The sequence below is a fragment of the Takifugu rubripes genome, chromosome 18, assembly GCF_901000725.2.
Source record: "Takifugu rubripes chromosome 18, fTakRub1.2, whole genome shotgun sequence".
NCBI classification, from domain to species: domain Eukaryota; kingdom Metazoa; phylum Chordata; class Actinopteri; order Tetraodontiformes; family Tetraodontidae; genus Takifugu; species Takifugu rubripes.
In genome coordinates, this window is record NC_042302.1 from 4540268 (window position 1) to 4559934 (window position 19667).

Here is a 19667-nt window from a genome sequence, read left to right on the forward strand (position 1 = left end):
AAGGCAACATCGCCGTGTGGCGGTTCATTAATGGTCATTCAGATAACGGAGGACTTGGCGATCTCTGTCTAATTACATCAAGAGTTTGGTCCAAATTTTGTTCATATCGCAAAAATTAGACTTTCCAAGGATCAGACGAGCAATGGAAACTCAGAAAAACCCGTTTTTAAAATGGATACTGTAGTTGTACCTGCTGCATGCATGTGAAGGTCAGGAAATACCACAACTGGACTTCCTGTTTAGAATTTTAGGCCATTTTAAGAACTTAACATTTGGTGCTAATCACTAATATTCAATCAAAAGGGGAGAACTGATAGTGAGGACACACTGGACAAGTAGAATCGCATTATTCTCAGATTCACAGCACAGAATTTCCAGAGCTTTGTTGCTAAAAATGCTCATTTTAAAACAATTAACTAGGGTCAGTTTAGGGAAGGGGCAGAATCTCACCCCTAGATGTTCCCCAGTTTGTGACTTCAGATCTTTTATTCTGCCTTTGCTCGACACATGTTCGTATACGCCATTCAATTTTCCCATCACAAAGCCTTTGCTGTTAAAAAAGGAAAATAATCTGTTGCTCATGTTCTTTCCTTTGTTTAGGTTTTCTGTGGTTCCATGACCGCTCAAATATTTTCCGCCAGATGTCCCTTTGTTAATCTTTTCATTCAAAAAAGAAAACAACAAAATTCTCTCTTTATACTTTGGGAATTTAATTTATGAATATATAATGACTTCCAATAGACCTTGAGCATAAAAAGTAACATTTTAGTCTTTCTCTTCCTCTCAAGCTCAGTTTGAGGAAATAAAATACTCTTATTTTGTTTAATTTCAAGCTCCAGATACCACTCTCTAAATAGCAGGCTTATAAGCATAGCATAGCATCTCAACTCATCAAATAATAGAGATTACGCCTCCAAAAAATGTTACTAGATAGTTGATGTCCTAACCCTAACGTAGCGTAAATGTAAGCCTGGAATATCTAGTTTTAGCAAGGCTAGCTCGTAAGTTAGCCGACCATTCAGTAGTTGAGTTTAGTGCCTGTTTTTTGAATGTACACATTTAATTACATTTCAGGGTAGAAATTAAAAGATGTTGTGCTGTAGCTAATATACTAGCTCACTCGTAGTCTGTAATTGTGACATTGTTTGGCTGCTGGCTTTTAGGACGTATTCAATCCATTAGCACAGGCTTTTCCATGAGTCTCGTGGTTAAACTGTGTGGACTATCTCTTTCTTCTTGTGAGCCTTTTTTCACCAACAAGCATGCATGGAACTGTAAAATAAATCTGTCCAAAATAAACGGGGAAGCTTTTGGAAGCGTCCTAGGGTGCTAAATTCTCATCAGCGAGGCAATGAGCTGTCTGTGGACCTGGGTAATGACTGACCCAGTGACCTTCATGCCACCTGAGCCCGTATGACCTCGACGCTCAGATCTAGAGGCTGATTGTGATGAAACGCCTCCGGTTTGTAATGCAGGAAAATCAGGAAAAGGAGATGGGGAAGCTGAAGGCTATTTGGGCCACCATTTCCATTATCCAATTATTGTATTGATTAGCCTACATCATGCTCCAATAAGGTTCGTGTCTAATCACGCTGTCCTTGTTCATCCCTTTTGCCAGAGGTCGTGAAATCCTCATCAGCTGCTTCATCACACAAAATGGACATCCCCAAATATGTGCTTTAAGTCCGAGAATGGGTGAAGAATAAACCAGGGTTCAACATCATTGAATTGCTGCCCAATGAAAATTTGATGATGACGTTGAATTCATGAAAATTGCAGCCCAAGTTTGCGGAAATTAATAACAATTTTTTTAAAAAAATGAAAGGATTCGTCTTAAATAGTTGTTGTTTTTTTTTTGCAAGAACACATTTGGAGTTTTCCTGCCTTTATTCCCTTCTGAAGCTGATGGGTGTGTCGAGAAACTCTTCCTCCTGGATGTGATAACTCCCCTTATTTGTTTTTTCCGCGAACGCCGCCCGAGAAATACCCAAAATCCGCCCCAACAACCAGCCTGTGAGATTCCCTAAATCTCGTCTGAGCTGTTTATTTGAAACATGAAATAAAAGTGTGAGTATTTTAGGCTGCTCTCTACTCTCCGCCTCTTTAAACGTGTCCTACATCTGGCTCCTTTTGCCTGCACTCTGCCCCACATTCGATCGGCGGAGTCCCACCGCTGCGTAAAAGCCGCCGCGCAAACGCGCTCGGAAATGTAGCCATTGCGCACGGCGAAGTCGCGAAAATGGACCTAAAATCCGAACTCCTCAAGTCTATATGGTACGCTTTCACGTCACTGGACGTCGAGAAGTGTGGGAAAGTGTCCAAATCGCAGTTGAAGGTAAGACGCTGTGGGATATATAAGATCAGGAAATAGACTCGGTTAACGGCGCTAAAATACATTTTTATCACTTCAGATGTGCTGAACACAGCGAAATCGTGTGTCTCAGGCGTCTAATCTAAAAAGCAAATTGACACACAAACACTGTTACGCAAGCTTAGACAAGTCCAGAATACTAAGGGGGGAATCCTGAAAAGGGATTTTTTTTAAAAACAAACAAAACATATATATAATATTGGAGGTCAGCGAGATTCCAGTTTCAAAGTTCAGTCCGTGACACAGAAACAGGGAACCATGAAAAAAAAAAATTATGTCAGCTATACTTTTATGGCTTTCCATGATGAGTTTTTTTTTTGGTCCTACTGTGCCCACCCCCCGGGCCCTCAGAGGACAGAAGAATCCAGGGAAGTAGCAGAAAGCTGTCCGGACACGCTCGGCTTTGTGTGGGTTTGCATGCTCGTGTGAAGAAATACGGATTGCACTAATAACCCCCCCCCCAAGCTGTCTGCTAAGCTCCTTGTACCTGCGCTGTCTGTTGTGCAGGTGCTCTCCTACAACCTTTACACGGTGCTGAACATTCCACATGACCCCGTGGCTCTGGAGGAGCACTTCCAGGATGATGACGAGGGGCCAGTGTCCAACCACGGCTACATGCCGTACCTCAACAAATACATACTGGACAAGGTAGAAAATAAACAAAAAGTCCCAATTTGTGTAAAGAATCTGGGGAAATAGCGCTTGAATGACATGTAATACATTGTATTGACGACAGGGGGCGTCTATTCTAAAATAATTTATTTTGTAATGAATAAATTGTTTCTCTTGGCTGGAGGTTTTTGTAAGTAGTTTCTGAGTTCCTCTTCACTAACAGGTCAAGGAGGGCATGTTTGACAAAGAGAAGTTTGACGACCTGTGCTGGATGATGACGAGCAAGAAGAACTTTAACATGGCGGCGCAGCGGCTGTCAGAAAGAGACTGTTTCAAGCTTTTCTGCCTGTTTAACCTCCTCTCTGAGGACCGCTACCCACTGGTGATGATACCTGAGGAGGTAAACCTTATAGAACCTTTTTGATTGACACCTGATGGACCCAGTTTTGGTCTAGGAAATAAAAAAAATTAAAAAAAATTAAAAAATTTTTTAAATAAATAAATACATACATACATACATACATACATACATACATACATACATACATATATTAATTAAAATATGCAGAGTCCTAAAGAGTTCCAACATAAACCAACCAAGTAAAACAATGACCTTTTTGTCCACTATAAAAAAAGCAAGTGCAAGTATTTTAATGAGTTTCTTCCTTCCTGCACTTCATTGGTGACAGTCTACATTTCCTGTCAGCAGAGACAAAAATAAACTGCTGTTTGTTATAAAATACAGAGGATTTACAAAGGTATACGTTAAACAACTATATTATCTGCAATAGGTCACAGATTTCGGGTTTATATTTTTAAATAAAGCTAACAACAATAGCAATTTTAGCAACAGCCATAGGGGAGTTATAGTATAACAGTTATAGTATAACTAGTTAGAGTTCCAGTGGCCGTTACTTACTAACAACAGTTTTTTTGTGATGCCGATGGCAGTGGCAACATTTTAAGTAACCATGGTAACAGCAGTAATAGCTTGTTACAGTTACCGTAATAGTTTCAGTTGCTGGAGTAGTTGTGTTGTAATTATACTAGTTGTAACAGTATTGCACAGCAACACTAAATGTTAAAACTTATTTTATTAGTAACAGTAGAGGTTTTATACTTTTAGCAATGGATTTTTTAGCAGCCCTTTTTGTAACACTGTAAATAGTTTAGAAGCAGGAAAAATAGTGCATTAACGCTAATCAGTAACCATGGCAACAGCAGTAATAAGGAGCTGTTGCTGATAGGCACATAGAAACTATAGGGATTTTAGTGGTGATGCTACCCCTGTCAGTAATTGTTGCCACGGGAACAGCCGCAAAGAGTTTCAGTTGGAGTTTTGTCATAATTACAAGTTCTGATCTCTATAACTATGACTGCCAGTAATAATAAATTGTTTATAGGCAAATGTGGAAGCTACAACTCCACTAAAGGTGCTCCATACATGCAGCTGAAAAAAGCTGAATTAAATGTAAAGAAAACCTAATTTTAAAAAAAATCCTTCAGGTGGAATATCTCCTTAAGAAGATCTGCACAGCCATGAACCAGGAGTGGGATGGGAAGCCTCTGGATGCCCTGATATGCCTGGATCCCACAGGCCAGGACGAGGGCTTGTCCATCTGGAGTTTCCTGGAGCACATGAGCGAGGGTCATCTGCTGAGGGTCACCAACGCTGAAGCCTTCAGTCTGGCCTTAGACGAGGTCTTCCTGGAGATGTATCACAACGTCCTCAAGAGGGTGAGCTCCCGTCTTCATATCACCCGTCTCTCCCTCAATGTTCCGCCACTTTAAGACCCCCCTTGTCTGCAGGGTTACATGTGGAAAAAGGGGCACGTGCGCCGCAACTGGACTGAGCGCTGGTTCGTGTTGAAGCCCTCGTCCATTGAGTACTATGTCTGCGAGGACCTGAAGGACAAAAGAGGGCAAGTCAAGTTGGACAAGAACTGTGTCGTGGAGGTGGGCGAGGAAATGGAACGCACCACATCTGAACATGTGGCCACAATACTTGACTGAATTAGGATGGATCGATTTGCCCACCTCCTCTTTCTCTTTCAGCCCGTTTCGGATCGGGATGGAAAACGCTGCATGTTCTGTGTCAAAACCCACAACAAAACCTTCGAGATGAGCGCGTCGGACCAGAGACAGAAAGTGGAGTGGATTCAAGGTAGCTTGGCTCATAAGACTAATACTGCCCTTGTATGCTAAGTATGATGATAACGTGAGTCGCATTAGCTCGCCTCGCTCACCCAGAGTATTGTAGCATCACTTTGTTTCTACGCTACAGCTGTTCAGACAGCCCTCCGTCTCCAGACCGAGGGCAAGTCGTCTCTGCACCACGAGCTAAAACTGAAACGGCGAAGGCAGCGTGAACACAGCCGGAGTGCCCGCAGCAGCTGCAGCAGCCAGAGCAGCCAGTCGGACGACTCCAACTACCAAGAGACGGAGAAGACAGAAAAGGGGAAAGAAAGACAGGATTTAGAAATAGAGAGCATCATACAGGTAAGAAAATTAGTGAGGAGTCGACTGGTTCTAATGCAAAGGCAGGTTTGTCTTTGATTTTCCTGTGTTAAATCGCAGCATGCACGAGAGTTGGAAATCAGACGAAGGGAGCAAGAGGAAAAAGAAAGGCGGAAACAGAGGGAGGTGCAGCTGGACCTGGAGAGACAGCTGAAGGAGGCGGAGATGGTAGATGGCTTTTACTGACATCTGAAATGGGCTTTAAAGTCCATCACTCAGATTCTGTGGCATTATTAAACTTTACAATCAGAGATTTTAGGGAACCGGTGTTAGTGTTCCAGGAACAGGTGCTTCGGGGATCTTTTGAGTGTGTGTGTGTGTGTGTGTCCAGTTGAGAGACAGCATGAAGGCAGAGATGCAAGAAAGGGCAAAGGAAGCCGAGCAGCAGAAGAAGAGGATCGCTGAACTGGAGCTCACTCAGCAGAAACTGGAGGCGGCTCTCAACATGGAGATCCAGGCTCGGCTGGAGGAGGAGCGGGCCAGACAGGAGCTGCAGAGGTAGCAAACAAACTCCCATCACATCCACCTTTTGCCTCTCATCTGTAGAGCGCCAATACTGAAAAAATAATTGTAAATACGCCCCTTTTCTGTGTTTGTTCTTCTAGAATCATTATGTTATGTCAGGGAAATAGTGTGTCTCCTTGTGAAAAAAACATGTACCATTCATTATTATGCTCAGTTTTTGGCTCTTCTACATGATTGTAGCTTCACATGTATGTCTTTCGCAATAAATGAGTGCAGTTTTTCATCACTGATGCAACACGACCATGTACCACTCCAGGTTGCTGCAGGCAGAAGAAGAAAAGAAGAAGCTATTCAAGCTCCTCCAGGAGCAGCAGGCCCTGCAGAGTCTCAGCCCAGTGCAGCCGGAAGCGTGTAGCGGCATAAACGATAGCACCCCTTCAGCTCTTTACTCAGCCTCTCAGGAGCTCCAGCACCTGCAGGCCTCTCGCCAGAGGAGCCACCAGCATCTGGAGGTATAAGAAAGCAACAAAGTATTCGGTTTGGCTCACAAGAAATGCTCACAAGACAATTACTTCTTTATTCCAGGAAGTTCAAGAAAAGTTGAGGAATGCCAGTCAGTACGTACGACACTGGAATGTCCAGCTGAACCGCCTGATGACGCCCATCAACCCTGGAGGTGCAGTAAATCAACCTCTGTGTGGTTACACATTCCTGTCCTATTGCTTTTAATTAGAGGTTTTAATGTTCTTATTTTCCCATTATTCCATACATTAATTTATTCTCCAGAACACCGGACATCATTAGAACACATGTGTCCCAAAAAGGAGGCACTGGCCAGTAATGAGTTCATTGCCAAATGCAAGTTAAAACAGGAGCAGGACACCCCGATAGCAGAAGATCACGACTTGAGGGATCTGAAGGAACAGATGGAGGCCGCAAACCTGTCAGATGGATCAGACGATTCTGAAGAAACGCCCAATGGACAAATGTGATGGCTTTTGTTTTGAAACGATGGGAGATGGAAGTAGAGGTAGCATCAACAACACGAAAAAAAAAAAAGGTTCATTCCAGAAGCAGGCTGGTGCCAGATAACACTTGACAATGATCAGTTCAAACTGACATTTTTGTAAGATAAACATTAACAGTGACTAATAAAGTTTAATTTTATGATACAGCTTTGTTTTCCAGATCAGTTATTTTCTTCGCAAATACATTACTTTTTCATTTGAGTTCTTTCTTACGCTGACCGGAGGGGGGCGCTGCCGCACAACCGCTATGAAGCATGACCCGGAAGAAAAATAATACCGTCAGGTCACGTTAATCAACATGGCGGCTTCCCGCAGAGTGTCATGCGGGAACTAGACTGATGATATCGCATTTTCGGAACTTGTGTAAAGTATTTTTCCCATTTGTGTCATGGGTCTGTTTTAAATGTGAAGACAAGGGTAGGTGAGGAAGACGTCATGTTGCCTTCGGTGGTGAAGGGAGCCTCCAGGGGGAAGGTCAGGTCGCTGGGCTCTCTCAGCCTGAGACTGTGCACCGACCAGCACGGTTCCCCTCCGCCGGACGAAGCGGCAGCTCTCTTGGAGGTAAAAACGCGGAGACCCTCTATTGACCCCAGTACCTGCTCCGTGCTCCTTTTCCCCGGCCAGGGCAGTCAGTTCGTGGGCATGGGAAGGGGGCTTTTGAAGTACCCCAACGTTAAAGACATGTTTACGGCGGCCAAGAAGATCCTTGGCTACGACCTGCTGTCTCTGTGCTTGGAGGGACCCGAGGAGGAGCTGATGAAGACGGTTCACTGTCAGCCAGCTGTGTTTGTCACCTCCCTGGCTGCGGTGGAGAGGCTGAACCAGGAAAACCCAAAGGTCCATTTACACACAGTTTGCCATTTAATCAATAATGAATGTCTGTGAAATACATGACAGGAGAATGAGCTCGTAGATCTCTTATCTGATTAAAAAAGGAATTAAATGTAATCCAAATTCTTGGTATCCTTGAGGATACTAAGAATTACACTTTCACCCGTTACTAAATGTGTAATATGTACTGCTTATTGCGTTTAGGTGCGCATGAACGATGAACATTCGAATAATTGTCCCCATTACTTTTAACTGCAATCGTCTACAGGCCATTGAGTCGTGTGTTGCCGCTGCAGGTTTCAGCGTTGGAGAATTTGCCGCCCTTGTTTTTTCAGGCTCCATGAATTTCGCAGAAGGTAAAGACAAAAGAAGTGAAGAGCTGATTTAGCTCGCTTTTAACCGCTACTGATTGATGGTATTGCTGGTTCTCCAGCTCTGTATGCAGTGAAGGTCCGCGCAGAGGCCATGCAGAAAGCCTCCGACATGGTTCCTAGTGGGATGCTGTCGGTCATTGGTAGACCCCAGGCACAGTATAAATACGCCTGCTTGCAGGCCAGAGAGTACTGCAAGAGTGTGGGCATCGAGGAGCCGGTGTGTTCAGTGGCTAACTATCTGTTTCCTGACGGCAGAGTTATAGCTGGTCATCAAAAGGTAATTGGGCCTGAATAAACATCCTCCATAAACTAGAGGGGACTTCTAAGGGGATATTTCTTTCTTCAGGCTCTGGACTACCTTCAGCAGAACTCCAAAAGATTCTATTTCATGAGGGCCAAACCTCTGGCCGTCAGCGGTGCTTTCCATTCTGAGCTGATGCAGTCGGCTACCGAACCCCTCAGAGATGTCCTCAGGCAGGTGGAGGTAGGCCAGACACAGATGTTAATGCAATGACGCGTTAAAACGCAATAGTGATGAAAATGTTTCACCCAGATAGCCACGCCGATGTCCTCGCTGACCTGTTTTTCATACAATTTAAAACCAGAAGGTGTTTTTGAAGGGAAAGAAATGGCGTAACTGTTCGATGTCCTCCTCAGGTCCGCCGCCCGGAGATCAATGTGTACTCCAACGTGGATGGGAAGCGCTACATGAACGAGAGCCACGTGCGCAGGCAGCTGGTGAAGCAGCTGGTGTCGCCCGTGAAATGGGAGCAAACTCTGCACGAGATTTACGAGAGGATGCAGGGCAAGAAGTTCCCGTACACCTATGAGGTGGGACCAGGGAGACAGCTCGGCGCCACGCTTCAGAAGTGCAACAGGAAGGCTTTCACAAATTACACCCATGTGGACGCCACTATTAGCGACGACTGACAATGGACGTTAATACCCCCTTTAGGACCTTCTGAACTTTGAGAAAAATGTCATTTTGTTATAAATTACTTTTGATGGAATGAGACCACATATGGTTATTTATTAGCATTGCATGAAAACCACAGAAACACAAAATCCGATATTTTATGTTGATGGTTCTGCTTTCTGGGATTCAGATGCTAGTCAGGCACTTGCTGGTTTTGTGACCGTAGAGACTCATCGCATAGACGGTTTTGGTGAAATCCTCCTTCGTGTCCTGCTGGTTTGGATTATCAGGTCTATGTTAGAAACATCACAACCACGAGCTTCTGCTCAGTCTCAGCATGTGCTGTTTATGTCATAACCCAATGATAAAAATCAAAAGATCCTGGGTCCAGATACTGTACTAAACTATCATCGGGCTTGGATCCTTGGAAGAGCAAGGGTCACTGAAGGTCATGCCTTCTCCAACGTAAACGTAGTAATTAATGCTAATCTTTTTTTCCATTCTGGACAAATGCAGGGTACACCCCTGAATGAGTCGCCAGTTTATTGCAGGGCCCTGAAGGTGTCCTGGCACCTTTTTCTGCTTCCAGAACACTTTCCATGAATTGTCTGTGGCAGAGGTTGAACTGAGAACCCTCTGCTGTTCTGCTGGAATTAATTCCAGAGAAGCTTCAGCCCAAATGAAGAGTCTATTCATTGCAAAAAGCAGAAGAGCATTGAGGGAAACTAAATTTGACAATAATGGAGCTAATACAGATGACGAGAGGAACTGCAATGTCCTTGACATCACTGGCAACATATATCAGAAATATGTTAAAAAAAAAAGATAAAGGAGCAGGTTCAGGAGTGGATGATGAAGACTGTGGCTCTTTTTCCAGCAACACGTCCTTGACAGTGGGGCTGCCAAAACACAGAGGCCCTCCCAGGGTTTGTATTTAGCCTGCGGAAACCTCTATCAAAGTGCAATAAATAACAAAAGAAACATAAAAAAAAACAATTAAATATAAACTTTTTAGGATCTTTACAACGCAGTTTCTACCGTGGAGATGTATTTAAATCATTAAAGGTAAATATTAAATGTTAAATCTAATTCTGCTAAATGTTGATGCTAAAGCTAAATGTTAAATTTAAATGTTAATTCTAAGTGGAAAATCTCAATCTGAAACTAAATATTTAGCTAATATGCAAATAAACAAACACTAAAATCCAAATAGTTACCAAAACAAAAGCTGAGGCACTTGCACTGTGTTAATAGAATCAAATAATGAATTAAAACAAAATATCATTTAGATTTAGATTGAGAGTAAGCATTACTCACTACACACAGTCCACTAATCATGTGGACGCCGAATAAACAATTCATAACACGTAAAAGAAGCGTGAGGCTGCTGGAATGGATCGGATATATGGTGGCGACCATGTTGGCCATCCTGACTGCAGTTGGTTGCCTCTCAAACTTTGTGTAATAACATGTATTTTTGCTATAAATGACTTTTTTTAAAATAAGACACAACATGTTGTGACTTTTATTAGCAAATCCAGCTCCCTTCATTTTATACGAAGCAGTTTACACATAATTTGTAAAAAATAAAAATGGCCTCTCAAACCAACAAGAAAGCATTATAAAGACTGCATGCCAGCAACAGTCTACGGTAGTTAAGAAAACAGGCTTATATATATATAAAGAAAAACAATGTCACCAAGACTGTAAAACCAAATTTCGATGTTTGTTTCCTTGGAATATCGTGTGAAAATAGATAGATAGAAAACAGTATAAAAAGAAAGTAAACAGCAGAATCAAATTAGAAATCATCTCATTTCAGCTGGCTGGCAAGACCTGCTTCACTGCTCTGAAGACGTCATGGTCCAGCCGTAGTGCATCAAAATTGTCGCCGCCACCGCCAAAGCCACAGTCGCCAGCGCTCCTCTGGTCCAGCCAGGGCAGGATATTGATTTAACATTGGACACCTGTGAAATTATACTGTCTACATTGGTACCACATAAAGGAATAGAAGTTCTTTCAGTCATGATACGGCATTAGCTTTAGCTTGCTGCTAACACCCAGGCTCTATGACTACATTACTAGGGTGTAACTATTAATTATGTTTTAGATAAAAACAATTGTGGGCGGGGCATAGTGAGAGTTAAATAAGGATACAGATTACCCAAGCTCCCCAGGTGTGTGTCCTCAGCATCCCCTTCCCCGGTGAGGTGCCCAACATCCAGGCCTTTACTGCTGCAGCCAGACCCTGATATCCCCACACATGAGTCTGAAGATCCCTGGAAAACCATCAAGACTCAGTCACAATAGCCAGCGGCCCAATATTTGGATTCCTCTGTTCTGTTTTCCATACCAGTAAATGGTCCTGGTCAGAGCATAGGCTGGACCCAACACATGCAGACCAGTCGGCAGCCAGTTTGGCCTTCTGCCGGCCCACTCCTTGTCCAGCTGGTCACCAATGACAGCGAGCTGGCGGCCAAATATTTGCGCAGCCCCGTCATTGATCCTGAGACTGGAACATACGTGAAATTATAAATAGACAGGTGGATCAGAGATGAACACACACCTGTTGGATGATTCTACCAATCAGAGCTCTTTGTTAGCTAATAGCTCATGCTACTGGAACTACAATTGTTATGGTGAAATGTTATGTTCCTACTGAAATTGTGACAGTTACCATTAAAATTAAGTCCATTACTACTAAAAGCACCGTCATTTCTGTAACTACTCAATGCTAACGTTGCTACTGGTCTGGCTCCTCCTGCTACTCCTTTAGAGTTACTACAAAAATGGCTTCGACATTTGACTACTACAACTGTGGCCATTACCATGAAAACTACAACTGCTATGGCGGGTTACCAAGGCAACCATTACCACAACCATTCCTGCTACAACTGTTTCTGAAGCTGCTCCTCTTGGAGATTGTCTTTTGGCCTCAGAAACAAATTTAGTATCATTTTAAAAGTTTGTTGAAATCAGTCACCAATCAGTTCAAAGAGCTCTCTCTTGGCTTTGGGGGATAAAAACCATTTTTTTTTTAACCCTTTTTCATTATGTTTTACACTTCTAATGATTTTGTTTGCATTTTGTGACATTGTCCTTGGGTCCAGCGGTGTCTGTAGTTGCATCAGGCGTGGCCCTTTTGATTTTGGCTGTTTGATTATCACAAACAGACGTGCAGGAGGACACGTACTGTACCTGAGGTTGGTGTCAAACTGAGTGCCAGAGTTCAGTCCCCCAGGTCCAGCCTGGAGGGAAACGGCGCGACTCGGCTGTCTCGTTTGTTCCACCATCTTCTATCCTGCGAAACAAGCCAAAGTCTAAACAAATAAAGAACATTTCATGCTGCTGCGTGTGTTTAGAAAATCGTCGGCATGCCGCGGCGTCCCAGACAATGGCTGCACAGTTTGGCGCCGGGTGATAAGCTGCTACATGGCCAACGTCTGTAAATATGCTGTGTACACACTAGATCACGTGACCAGGATAGTTAGTGGCTGTTACCGGGGAGAAAGCCCAGGCCAATGAGACAGGTTTAAAAGGGTGACATCATCTATTAGGAACAGTACAAATTGACTCCTGTTTGCTGCTTCAGGAGTGCGTTTGATTCGCTCGCCTGTGTTTTGAGTTCATCAGATCCACCTTTATGACTTGTTATTGTCTGTTTTGCACAAACAGGTTTGTTCCCTCCTCCCCGCACCTGTCCTCAGACCAGTCGCCAGTGTTCATGTTCCTAAATGCAAATGCTTGATTTCCATAAGTCAAATCAGCCAAACTGCCCCTTACAACGTCACCAAGTAGAATTTAAACAATATTAACTCCAAAGATTAGTATTATAAACACATGGTTGTCTTAATTTCTATTGAAACGCATTGTAAAGCGTTAAAATGTTAGACATTCTGTGATCAATTATATAGATCCATCCTGATCAGTGAGTCAGTGAGCAAAGCTGGACAAAATATTTATGTCCTGAGCTCCACATAATACCTAACATTAGTCATGACCTACAGTTCTTTGCCATATTGCCACAACAAAGAGATGAAGTCATCCTGGCTCAAAGCAAAGGTCGTTTTGAAGATCATTGTAGATATTAGATTACACAAAACCAACAGGGATTCAAAGTTTATCCAAAATAAATTCGAGTCAAACAATATGATATGATATGATTGATATGATATGATATGTTCAGGCTAAACTGGGGGAAAAAAACCAAAATACTAGAGTTAAAAAAATGTGGTGCACAATGAAAAAGAAAGTAAAGACGAGAACTTACTTTTTGTGCAGATTAAAATGGACGCCGCCCTGTAATAGATATTCAAACATGGTTAATGCAATATTTTATTCGAAACGGGGATTAAATATATAAAAAGTTCCTTTCCCCCTGTACTTACAGCAGCGTCCTTTAATCTTGGTGCTCTCAGGTAACTGCCGGGAGTGCAGACGGCCCCGCCTTTTACCTGCGGATGCCGAGCAGGCCATCTGAGCGCGACAAATACACAGCAAACCCTTTTCTGAGGACGAGCATTGGATTTATTACTTGTGGTGATGCCAACGGTATTTGGATATTGTAAAAGATCGACCTAAAGGGTTTTATGCATCATTTTTTGTGCATCATGCCTCATTTTTACCCGCACAATGATGATATTCATATGTATGTAATCAAAATTATGTTCTATTATTTGATTACACGTGTAACAGTGCTTGAAACATTGATGATCTTATAAGGATTTGAAAATTATTCGAATTATTAGTCACTTTGGCAGAATGTAAAGCACAACACTGACCTCTGCTGGTGAGACAGTGATATAGCTCATGTATTCCCGACGCCGCGTCCTCCGTTGCTAGGTTATTCTCGTTGTCAAAGCTCACGCAAAGCTTCTGCTAACATTCCCACATGGCTGTTGTTTTAAACTGGTTACCAGCTCGTTTAACGGCGTTTCAAAGACACGTTTAACCACCCTTTTTTCTTGTGGGACTTTTATTGTGAAGAGTAATTTACCTCGGGCGTTTCGTCACAACTACACGGATCAATAAATGTAGCGCTAGCCTGTTAGCGACAAAACTGTTAATGTGGATGCAGTTTTTATTTTCGTCCGGGGGGCTGTCGGTGATGCTGGTGGGCTGTCATGACGCCGATTGTGGCGGTGAGAGGAAATAAGGACTGTTTGGAGTCGCTGCATCGCTGACTGGGTGATGCCCGCCCAGCCTCTGCAGCAGTCCAGGGAGGATCCAGCAGCCTGCTAACGCGGCTAGCTGACACTGATGACTGGCTCTTTCCTGACATTTACCTGCAGGTATGTTCCTGGTAGCTGCACACCTCTTCTCATCCGCGGTGCATTTATTGCAGTAAACCCCAGTTTGCTTGGTTACACCCCCTCAACCCCCCCGGCCTTTGCCTTCGTTAACCCGATACCGTGTGCTCCACCCTGGTAGGAGGCACCATGGCCGGTAAAGTAAAGTGGGTGACAGACATCGAAAAATCGGTGCTCATCAACAACTTCGAGAAGAGAGAATGGGTTCAAGTCACAGAAAACGAGGACTGGAATTTCTACTGGTGGGTGGTGCTTTTGTTTCCCAGCACATGCCAAGCAGTTGTACTTTCCATAATAATTAAATGGTTATTTGTGTGCTTCATTTTATGGAGAATATATGGAGAATAAGCCATGCACTTTACATCTTGATGTAATAATGTAGATAACTGAGCTCCTCTTGTTGATCAGAAATCACTCCAGGTTGCTATGATATTAGGTGTTCAGTGTTGTCTTGTACCTCCGTGCAGGATGAGCATCCAGACCATCAGAAACGTCTTCAGTGTAGACACCGGTTACCGGTTGTCAGATGACCAGCTGGTTAACCACTTCCCCAACCACTATGAGCTGACCAGGAAAGACCTGATGATCAAGAATATCAAACGCTACCGCAAGGAGCTGGAGAAGGAAGGCAGCCCGCTGGCAGAAAAAGACGAAAACGGCAAATACATTTATTTAGGTTTGTGCTCGGCGGCAGCTGCGGCGGGTTTAGAAATCAGGGCCGCTGCCTGTAACTGCGACCTCTTTGCGTCATGCAGATTTTGTTCCTGTGACGTTCATGCTCCCTGCTGATTATAACCTCTTTGTGGAGGAGTTCCGCAAGAACCCGTCCAGCACCTGGATCATGAAGCCCTGCGGCAAGGCACAGGGCAAAGGCATCTTCCTCATCAACAAACTGTCCCAGATCAAAAAGTGGTCCAGAGACAGCCGCACCTCCACGTGAGTCAGCTCCATCCAAGTAAAACCCATCAGCTAAAAGTCAGATGTTTGATGTCTCCATATACATTTATAACATTGTTGTAACATCTGGAATCTCAGGTTTGTAGCAGCTTCTAGTGGCAAGGAGGCCTACGTCATCTCCCTGTACATCGACAACCCCCTCCTGATAGGAGGAAAGAAATTTGACCTGCGTCTCTACGTCCTGGTGACCACATACCGGCCTCTGAAATGCTACATGTATGTTGGCCGTATCACAGCATCAGGCGTACATCCTGAACACACGCATCGCCAATCCTCACTCTTTGGTTTGACTCCCAGGTACAAACTTGGCTTCTGCAGGTTCTGCACGGTGAAGTACACACCCAGCACCAGTGAGCTGGACAACATGTTTGTTCACCTCACTAATGTGGCCATCCAAAAACATGGGGTGAGTCTCAGCTTAAGCCCATCTTGACTGCCCTCTAGTGGCTGTTGCGGTATTGTTACAACAAAGCTAAAAAGGTATCTATTAATGGAATCTATTAATTATTTCATGCTTTTATCCGTAGTATTTATCTATAAAGCAGATTTACACACCTTATTTGTATCGCAGGACGACTACAACCACGTCCACGGTGGCAAGTGGACGGTCAGTAACCTCCGTCTGTACCTCGAGAGCACAAGAGGAAAGGAGGTGACCAATCGGCTGTTTGACCAGATTCACTGGATCGTGGTGCAGTCACTGAAGGCCGTTGCTGTGAGTCGAGATCAGAGGGAGTGCACGTCCCTTTGACGAGCGCAAAGCTGTATAAGCCCAGCCAGTCGCGTCGCCGATTCAGAAATTTGAAAGCCAATCATCTGCGCGATTCAGTCTTTCAACAGCCAATCACCTGCGCGATTCAATCTTTCAACAACCAATCATCTGCGCGATTCAATCTTTCAACAACCAATCATCTGCGCGATTCAATCTTTCAACAGCCAATCACCTGCGCGATTCAATCTTTCAACAGCCAATCATCTGCGCGATTCAATCTTTCAACAGCCAATCACCTGCGCGATTCAATCTTTCAACAGCCAATCATCTGCGCGATTCAATCTTTCAACAGCCAATCACCTGCGCGATTCAATCTTTCAACAGCCAATCATCTGCGCCATTCAATCTTTCAACAGCCAATCATCTGCGCGATTCAATCTTTCAAAGCTGGGGAACAATTATCTGTATAAGATAGGGAAGAAGGGGGAAGAAGAGAAGGAAAGACAGAAGTTCGAATCCCACCCGGACCCAAAAATGATAGAATTATTTTTGTAGGAATGGTTTGTAAAACTTTTAATTTATAACAAAGAGAATATGTATGTACAATTGTGAACAAAATGACATTCACATTTAAGCATTTATAAAGCTGAAATTGTCAAAGAAACAAATCAAACCCCAATGAAACATTGATACAACTATGAAATAAGATGTAAAACTTGCACACATTAATATGCAGTTCCCTTTTTTCGACTAAGCGATCAGGCTTACTTCCCCTTCGGCTCTCCATATGTAAGCTGTGTGCTAACAGCTGTGCCCTCTGGTTGTATTTTTATCCCTGTGATTTACTCAAGCGTTTCCCCGCTGAGTCACCGTATCCCTGCATTAAAAAAGTTCCCATTGCCGTTTCTGCTCTCCTCCCCAGCCTATGATGAACAACGACAAGCACTGTTTCGAGTGCTACGGCTATGACATCATCATCGACGACAAGCTGAAGCCGTGGCTGATCGAGGTGAGCGCTTTAATGTGCTTATGCACACCTGCAAAAATCACATTCGGGGGTTTATGTGCTACAAATGATCCTCTTATGTATGAAAAAGAAACAGTTTTCTTTGGCCCAAAGACACTCTCTGCATATTTTGCTAAGCCCAAACATACCTTGCATTCTTACACGGTGACTCCTTTTCCATCATCGTTGAACCACTTTAAATGCCCTCCATGTGGATCTTTGTGTGCGTGAACATGTGCCGCCCTGCTGTGCATGTGTATGGGCGTGCGTGCGTGTGTGTGTGTGCAGTTTTTGCCTGAACAGATACAGAACGCTATTCCAGCTGGCTGAAATGAGCTCCTGTCTTTTAAACGTGTCACATTTTGCTGGGCTCGTTTTTGTCACTGGTGAAATCAGTTGCTGGGTTTCCAGGTTAAGGCTGCTCTATTTTTGTTGTCAGACACCAATCTCAGCTATTTCAGTGGGGATAAAGTTGGCCCCGTCCTGGAGAACCGTGCCAAAAACCCACTCAGGAAGTCTTTTCTTTTAGTTATCCTGCAGTTCGTTTTGTTGCCTGTCTGTGCAGGACAAGAGGAAGTGTAGCATCACTCGGTTGCTTTTCCATCTCATCCTTGTCTTCTGTTCCTCTGTGGCAGGTCAACGCCTCCCCCTCTCTGACCTCCAGCACAGCCAACGACCGTATCCTGAAGTACAACCTCATCAACGACACGCTCAACATCGTCACGCCCAACGGAGACATCCCAGACTGCCGCTGGAATCGCAGCCCGCCCCGAGAGGCCCTGGGCAACTATCAAGTCTTGTGAGTGAAGCTGACACGCCACTGTGGTGATAGGTTTCATTGATGATGACTCAACTGTGGTTTGAATCAAGCCAAGTGTGTCATGTGTTGCTTGGTTTGTTCAATGACCTTTGACATACATGTCACTGGAGATGACCTAGTTAATGATCATCCCAGTGGAGCTGAGCAGCCGCCCTTCGATAGCTCAGTTGGTAGAGCGGAGGACTGTAGTGGGTTCATTCAGGCATCCTTAGGTCGCTGGTTCAAATCCGGCTCGAAGGAGTGAGTTTTTTTTTCTTTCTACCACAATAACACAGGAGGATTTTAAATCCCAGTTGTTTTTTTCAGAAAATGTCTCCTCAAACTTGCATTATCCATCAAGTAGATAGATTTGAAGAGTAAATCATAAGAAATGATTATATAAAAGTTGACAAAGTTCAAGAGTGTAACGTTGGTATATTACGGTGTGCAAAAACATGAAGAAACGGGTCATTTGAATCAAGAAAATGTATCCTTCGAGCCGGATTTGAACCAGCGACCTAAGGATGGCTGGATAAAGCCGCTACAGTCCTCCGCTCTACCAACTGAGCTATCGAAGGTCCGTAGTGCAGGTTTCCATGACGACATCCAGTGCTTAAACAAACAGAGGGTTGGGGGAGGGGATCAGGGCTGAGTGCACATGTGCTCAATATCCTGTTTGTCACCAGGTACGACGAAGAGCAGGCACAGAGCGAGAACGCTGAGCGTGAGCTGAGGAGCCGCTCAGGTCAGTCCCTGGGGTCAAAGGTCACAAAGGGAGGGGCAGGCGTCAGACCTGGCGCCGCCACCTGGAAGTGAAGTGAAACGTTTGAATTCCTGCCGTTATCACGCCGGAGAGGGTGGAGGAAAAACAACAATCAGGGCCAATTTAGAGGCCGGAGCAGGAGAGACCAATGAGCAACCTGAGTTTGTGTCAGGTGGGCCGAAGGTCAAGAACAGGAACACCGGCTCCGTCGTCCATCAAAGATCTACATGTAGATCAGGAAATCCTTCTGAGGAACAGAATCCAACAAGAACTATGCGTGACGCTTCCACACAGGTGCTAAACTGAGGGGACTCTGCGAGACAGAATTTAAGGTTCTTGACGTGCTAAAGCTCCCAACAACTGATTATTGTTTCTTTTGTTAAGTGCTTTATCAGTATTTATGTGGTTATTATTCAGTCCCAAACTGCAGTGCACTTTATTTCTCTGATTTTGCTTGAATATTGCTGAGACAAATGTAATTAAATATTTATATTTTAGGAATGTTTATGCATTTTTTTCCATTTACTGGTTCTATAGGGCTACAGGATTCTGTTTGAAAAGAAGAGAACGCTCCGTTGTGCTCATTAATCAATCCAGGCTAATCAGTACTAACATAACAATCAGTTTATTGACTGCAAATCAGTCGTCCGATAAATTAAAGGGATTAAAGTCTTTTTTTAAAAACCAGCTGTGATTTAATCACGATGATATCAAAGTCTCCTTCATTTACTTAATTGAATTGTCGACCTGGCATCTTTTCAACAGGTTTCAACAGTTCTTTCCTCTAATATTCATTCGTTCAGAAGGTTCAGCTCTCCCTTCACAGCCGTGTGATGTGTTTAACAGTGAAATAAGCAACTGGTTTTATTCATTCAGAGCGTGTGTTGTCTACATTAAAACTTTTCTTCTTCTAGCCTTGCAGTTTTTGGAGTCTGTTTTCTTCCTTTCTTGTAAATATTGGGGGAAATAGCTAATTTAATGCAATGACAAAAACATACAGTCTGTAT

At 43.7% G+C, this 19667-nt stretch overlaps 3 protein-coding genes and 2 non-coding genes across 5 annotated transcripts; 4 read left to right on the forward strand and 1 right to left on the reverse strand.

The window, feature by feature from the left end:
* The first annotated feature begins 1989 nt into the window (after positions 1-1989).
* def6c (DEF6 guanine nucleotide exchange factor c) lies at positions 1990-7140 on the forward strand. Its single transcript, XM_003972840.3, has 12 exons — positions 1990-2335; positions 2879-3019; positions 3207-3383; positions 4490-4720; positions 4793-4939; positions 5039-5147; positions 5268-5482; positions 5561-5668; positions 5832-5998; positions 6282-6477; positions 6551-6641; positions 6752-7140. The coding sequence occupies exons 1-12, from the start codon at positions 2240-2242 to the stop codon at positions 6955-6957; spliced, it is 1884 nt and encodes a 627-aa protein (XP_003972889.1). The 5' UTR covers positions 1990-2239; the 3' UTR covers positions 6958-7140.
* A 115-nt stretch (positions 7141-7255) lies between these two features.
* mcat (malonyl CoA:ACP acyltransferase (mitochondrial)) lies at positions 7256-9215 on the forward strand. Its single transcript, XM_003972841.3, has 5 exons — positions 7256-7830; positions 8093-8180; positions 8258-8475; positions 8545-8682; positions 8856-9215. Exons 1-5 carry the CDS (start codon positions 7429-7431, stop codon positions 9126-9128), a joined length of 1119 nt encoding a protein of 372 aa, XP_003972890.2. The 5' UTR covers positions 7256-7428; the 3' UTR covers positions 9129-9215.
* A 4517-nt stretch (positions 9216-13732) lies between these two features.
* ttll1 (tubulin tyrosine ligase-like family, member 1) lies at positions 13733-19573 on the forward strand. The gene is made up of 10 exons (XM_003972842.3): positions 13733-14405; positions 14545-14665; positions 14891-15099; positions 15179-15359; positions 15459-15596; positions 15678-15786; positions 15952-16095; positions 17015-17101; positions 17734-17897; positions 18584-19573. The coding sequence occupies exons 2-10, from the start codon at positions 14553-14555 to the stop codon at positions 18711-18713; spliced, it is 1275 nt and encodes a 424-aa protein (XP_003972891.1). The 5' UTR covers positions 13733-14405; positions 14545-14552; the 3' UTR covers positions 18714-19573.
* trnay-gua (transfer RNA tyrosine (anticodon GUA)) lies at positions 18071-18158 on the forward strand. The gene is given in 2 exon segments: positions 18071-18107; positions 18123-18158. It is a non-coding gene; the product is annotated as a tRNA-Tyr (tRNA).
* Positions 18388-18475, reverse strand: trnay-gua (transfer RNA tyrosine (anticodon GUA)). Its single transcript is given in 2 exon segments — positions 18388-18423; positions 18439-18475. It is a non-coding gene; the product is annotated as a tRNA-Tyr (tRNA).
* Positions 19574-19667: the final 94 nt, after the last annotated feature.

What these genes read in the sequence shown, in the direction of transcription:
- mcat (XM_003972841.3), top strand. Translation starts at nt 7,429, where the DNA reads ATGTTGCCTTCGGTGGTGAAGGGAGCCTCCAGGGGGAAGGTCAGGTCG. An exon ending in CTCCATGAATTTCGCAGAAG is followed by an intron (nt 8,181 to 8,257) that starts GTAAAGACAAAA and finishes CTGGTTCTCCAG; the next exon opens with CTCTGTATGCAGTGAAGGTC. An exon ending in TTATAGCTGGTCATCAAAAG is followed by an intron (nt 8,476 to 8,544) that starts GTAATTGGGCCT and finishes TTCTTTCTTCAG; the next exon opens with GCTCTGGACTACCTTCAGCA.
- def6c (XM_003972840.3), top strand. Translation starts at nt 2,240, where the DNA reads ATGGACCTAAAATCCGAACTCCTCAAGTCTATATGGTACGCTTTCACG. An exon ending in AGCTGAAGGAGGCGGAGATG is followed by an intron (nt 5,669 to 5,831) that starts GTAGATGGCTTT and finishes GTGTGTGTCCAG; the next exon opens with TTGAGAGACAGCATGAAGGC. An exon ending in GCCAGACAGGAGCTGCAGAG is followed by an intron (nt 5,999 to 6,281) that starts GTAGCAAACAAA and finishes GTACCACTCCAG; the next exon opens with GTTGCTGCAGGCAGAAGAAG.
- ttll1 (XM_003972842.3), top strand. Translation starts at nt 14,553, where the DNA reads ATGGCCGGTAAAGTAAAGTGGGTGACAGACATCGAAAAATCGGTGCTC. An exon ending in GAGGACTGGAATTTCTACTG is followed by an intron (nt 14,666 to 14,890) that starts GTGGGTGGTGCT and finishes ACCTCCGTGCAG; the next exon opens with GATGAGCATCCAGACCATCA. An exon ending in TGAAGCCGTGGCTGATCGAG is followed by an intron (nt 17,102 to 17,733) that starts GTGAGCGCTTTA and finishes CCTCTGTGGCAG; the next exon opens with GTCAACGCCTCCCCCTCTCT.